At 26.7% G+C, this 5065-nt stretch overlaps 1 protein-coding gene across 2 annotated transcripts in view; it reads right to left on the bottom strand.

The window, feature by feature from the left end:
- LOC107638195 overlaps positions 1-2994 on the bottom strand; it is a 5692-nt gene extending 2698 nt beyond the window's left edge. Inside the window, exons 1-2 of one of the 2 annotated variants that reach the window (XM_016341362.2) lie at positions 2790-2991; positions 1088-1090 (exon numbers count right to left, since the gene is read on the bottom strand). In XM_016341362.2, the coding sequence (XP_016196848.1) occupies positions 1088-1090; positions 2790-2919 (133 nt within the window). In that variant the 5' untranslated portion in view covers positions 2920-2991. Of the gene's footprint in view, positions 1-1087; positions 1091-2245; positions 2537-2789 lie in introns of those variants that run through there. The other variant, XR_002362096.1, reaches the window with a different exon arrangement.

The raw sequence follows: 5065 nt of genomic DNA, 5'->3' as shown, positions 1-5065 counted from the left end.
CACGGTGTTACAAATTCGGCTCACTAGAGCTCTCAATTGACCTTCGAATTCAAACGTCCCCTTTATTTTAGCCAAACAAGATAAGATAAAATATTCATCATCACCTATCAATAAGAAAACCAGGTATTCACTCATTCCTCTCACTTTATACCTCTCAGATCACTTGAGCATCGGAATGTCTTTGCAAGTACCTCCTTCCATTGCTCCCGACTCAACCCGCAAGTTTCCGATCCATCTCTCAACCCGTACCAGAGACATCTTGTACACACGGTAAACGAGATAATTTTGCAAGTATCTCGTTTACAGTGTGTGAACGAGATAAAACAGGTGGATGCGACACGTGTATACGATATATATCAAATAATAAAAAATATTAATAATATCAATAATCCAAAATTTTACTATGTAATTAGTACATAAAAAAATTGGTAGAAAAGATTAAAATGAATATGTTTGATCAATTAGTACTTAAAAATAGTACATACAAAATTTTAGATTAAATTATGATTCAATTGGATTGATTTAAATTTGAAAAATAAAAAATTCGTACGATGTTCAAGAAAAGTTCAATGATGAGAATAAATACGGTAATTATGCCCACTTCTAAAAATTGAAAGATGGAAAACGTGAAGTTTATGCACGATGCATAAAATATAAAAGGATGAGACAACTGTTTGCCAATTGTTAAGAAAGGTTGATGGGTTGATAGGGATAGTGGGAAGAGAATTAAAATGGTTATCTCGTTAGTAGTGGGAGATAACGTGAGAGATAACCATTTAAGTTTTTTTTCCACCATCCCCAACAATTGGCAAACGGTTATCTCATATTCCTGTGTTTTATGTATCATGCATCAACTTCACGCTTCCCATCTTTTCATTTTCATCTCTTCTACTAACCTTTTCATGTACTAATAATTGCATGCTAAAAGTTTGGATTATTGATATTATTAATATTTTTTATTATTTTCAATTTTTTTTAAATACATGTATCTCGTTTACACTCTAAACGACATATACACGTATCGCGTCCATCTGTCTTATCTCGTTTACACTCTAGTATTTGAGGATCAATTCTCTACTAATCTTGCTTTCTAAGGCTTGCTATTCTTCTACCAATCAACATATATTCAATGCATTGATACACATATCAAGAGGTCTTTTTAAGGGTTATAATGGGATTAGCTAGGACTAAATTTAATTTACTTTTCTCCCATTTGATGCCTTGATATGTTTGTTTGAGTGATTTAAAGTTTTAAAAGCAAGAATGGTTTGAAAGAAATGAAAAAAAAAAAGCAGACAAAGTGAAGAATTTATGAAGAAATGAGAATTTGCTGAAATCATGGCGACGCGTAGGCATGTGTCACGCGTACGCGTGAGAGGGAAGTCTGTCAGGCGACGCGTACGCATGACCCACACGTATGTGTGACAAGCATTACGGGAGCCACGTCAGACTTTTTCGTTGGGCCTGACGGAAGCATTTGGATAAAGAGACTGATCCGTCCAACTATTAAAGACGTCAGGGACTTAAAAATATTTTTTAATGGTCAAAAATAAAAATGTCCGAAAAAAAAATTAAAAACTTATTTATCCTTTTCTCAAAAAATAAAAAAGTATTACTAGACTTAAACTTTATTATTAAGCATTTATCCTGATATACAGGTAATTAGATAATAAAAATTGATTAGAAATTTAAAGTATTTTTAAAAAATATTTAATTTTTTTATTTATTTAAAAAAAATATTATGTGAATTGTGATAATATTTAAGTGTGTTTAAGTGTATTTAAAAAAATTTATATTTTTTTATTAAAATACAGTTAGACACACTAAATAAAATATATATCGAACGAGTATCAACGAATATCGTATCTAAAATATATCAAATACATAAATACAACAATTTAACAAAATATCCATACTTCGTCTGTAGATACTAATAACTAACGAAATCTTTATCCAATTGTTAATATATAAGCTTTAATTTACTCGGTTGATTTTTTTTTTTAATTGTCAAATTCAATACTAAAAACTAACGAAATCTTTATCCAATTATTAATATATAAGCTTTAATTTACTCGGTTGATTTTTTTTTCTTATTGTCAAATTCATACCAAAGTTACTAACTCATGCGAGTTACTTATTACCAACTTTATTTTATTTTTTTGGCTTATTTTCTTTTATTTTTCTGTTCTTATTTTCTAGGCTAATAAATGGAGATAGATATATATAGAGAGAGAGGAACATATGATAATTAAAATAAAAAGGACGGACTTAATCTTCTTTTATTTCGATCAATGTACTTCTTTATTCTTGTCCTCTTATTTTAATATTTTATTTTATAAAGTTTACATACGAAGCATATATATAGTAATAATTTTCATAAATTTTTATTATTGTTTAGTAGCTATATGCTACTAGCACCTAGGTGGGTCCCGGCAACAAACTTTTTTGGGGTCACAATGTTTTGGATGCTGGTCAACTCCTGCTCCTCCATCAGAACCTTCCACTTCATTATCATTATTTGATTTTGATATTTTTTCTGCAAATTAATTAAACACACAATATAAACTTTTTAATTCTCTTAAAAATTATGAAGGTACTAATTTAGCAAATAAGAAACATAATAATTTTCATAAGAAATATTAGTGCATGACTTTACATACATTTTCTTCAATATTTATATAATAATATCATAGCCAATTATAGTGAATGTGATTTTTATAATTCAACACAAATAAATATATGTGTGAGAACAACTATTTTATATTGAAAGTAAATCTCAAACTAATCACCTGCTTTAGCGTTAGAGGAAATTATCTCAGGAAAATCTCTAGCAGCAGCAACCTTTGAAGGAATAATGAGAACAACCATAACTAATAATAATAAAAGTCCTACAATGAGTGTTGCATTCTTAGAAGCCATTTTTCTTTTTGATAAAGAACTAATATTAGATGAGAAAATTATCAAGTGAACTTGAGATGTATATTATTTTACACATATATATAGAGCAAGAAAGTAGTACTATAGTAGTATAGTACAAATTAAGAGATAGTGTGAACACAGATTATTGACTACAACATTTATTGTAAGATAATAAATTGAAGCCTGATTTCTTGGTATTAATGACCATTTAATAATAGGGTTATGTTAAGTGTATACCAAAATCAGCTATTAAAGTTAGCTATTAGTATAAAATATATAGGGTTATTGAAATATAAATACACATTACAAATAAATTAAATCACACATGTATTTATACACAAATATATTAGTAGTTAATTTTAGTAGCTGATTTTAGTATACAAATAATATTTTTTTATATTAATTTATATGTGCAAACTCTAAAAAAATATAGATACAAACTATATTGATTTATGTGTGTAGAGCTTTAGTAAATATAAATGCAAAACTATATGATTCTTGTGTGTAAAATTCTTGTAAATATGAGTGCAAATTATTGTTGGCGTGTTAACCAAAAATAATATTATACTAATATCCTAAAACGAAAAATGTTATATGTATGTTCTATTTTTACACATATTTTATGTAAATCGAAGTTAATTGATTCTATTTATACTAATTTTATGTAAATTGAATTAATTAAATTCGATTTAGTTAGAGTAGTAGTAAATTGAATCTAGTTGATTCGATTTACTACTTATATAGTTTACTGATATTTCTTACTTTTAAGTAAAATTATTTATTCTAATTAATTTTAAAATATAAATATCAATAAGAAAATATCTTTATTTATATTCAAATAAAATATTAAAAGAAGAGGAATGATAGGGGTCAATAGGTTTTGTGATTTGTAGCAATTAATTAGTCATTATTTTTTTTTTACCAAAGATATGAGACTCGAACTCGCAACCTTTTAATTGAATATGAGGAGACTATGCCATTTGAGCTATTACTCATTGGCATCAATTAGTTATCATTAATATTTTAATAATGTGAAATTACATCTAATTATATGAGATTATTTACTTTTTTTTGCTGGTTAAATACTGACCAAATTTTAATAAAAGCACTAGCCTTCTAAACTTTTTCTTAAAAAAAAAAAATCAAAACGAATAAAAATAGAAATCTAACTTTTATGTTTTAGTTTAAATTTCAGACGATCTACATTTTTATAATTAGAATTAGGGGTGTTTAAATCCAAACCGATCCAAATTAAACCGTTCAGCTAATCCAATCTAAACCGAAAACCGATTAAAACGCACTAATTCGAATTTGATTGGATTCTATTTTTTGAAAACCGCTGGATCGGATTGGATTTCGGATCTAATTTTCATAACCGATCCAATCTAATCCAAACTGCACAATGTACTATAATATTATTATTTTATTATTATATTTACAATTATACTTATAACATGTTCAATTTTTTATACATTTTTATTTTATTCATGTATTATTATTATTATTTAATAAATATTTTATGTTCAAAATATTATTTATTTATTTATTTTTCTATTATCTTCTGTTTTTTAATCACCGAAAGATGATTATAAACTCTATTTAAACTAAGTTTACGCTGAATTAACCAATGGTGAATGCAAAATGTGAATCCACACATTATTTCACATACATCTGTTATATGTATATGCAATTATGCATACATTTGCAATGACACTATTTTATAGTTGGACATATTCATTGAATTTAATTTCTCTATGAGCTGAGGTATATAAATAAATAAATAATGCCGTGAGAAGGATAATAATAAGAGGAGGGGATAAAAATTAAACATATATAGCAACAATTGCATAACGTTTTAATTGTAAGAGGTGTGATCATTTTATATGGTTATATTACCTCAATAATTGATATTCCATCAATTTGCTTTTCCATGATGAACACCCCTTCATATATTTTCTCTAAGTACCTTCACTTGATCTGGACTTGGCAACACTTTAATTTTTTTTTTTCCACCTCAATTTGAAAGCTCCATCACTTAGTAGAGATAATCCAAAATTTATATAAGACAAGTATGAAAGATTAATTTCTATTGTACTCCTATAGAACACTAGAAAAATAAAAAATAATTTTTCTTTTAAAAGTTACA

The sequence above is a fragment of the Arachis ipaensis genome, chromosome B04, assembly GCF_000816755.2.
Source record: "Arachis ipaensis cultivar K30076 chromosome B04, Araip1.1, whole genome shotgun sequence".
Lineage (NCBI taxonomy): Eukaryota > Viridiplantae > Streptophyta > Magnoliopsida > Fabales > Fabaceae > Arachis > Arachis ipaensis.
The sequence above is the reverse complement of the archived record's forward strand: the minus strand, read 5'-3'. Positions and strand labels throughout refer to the sequence as shown.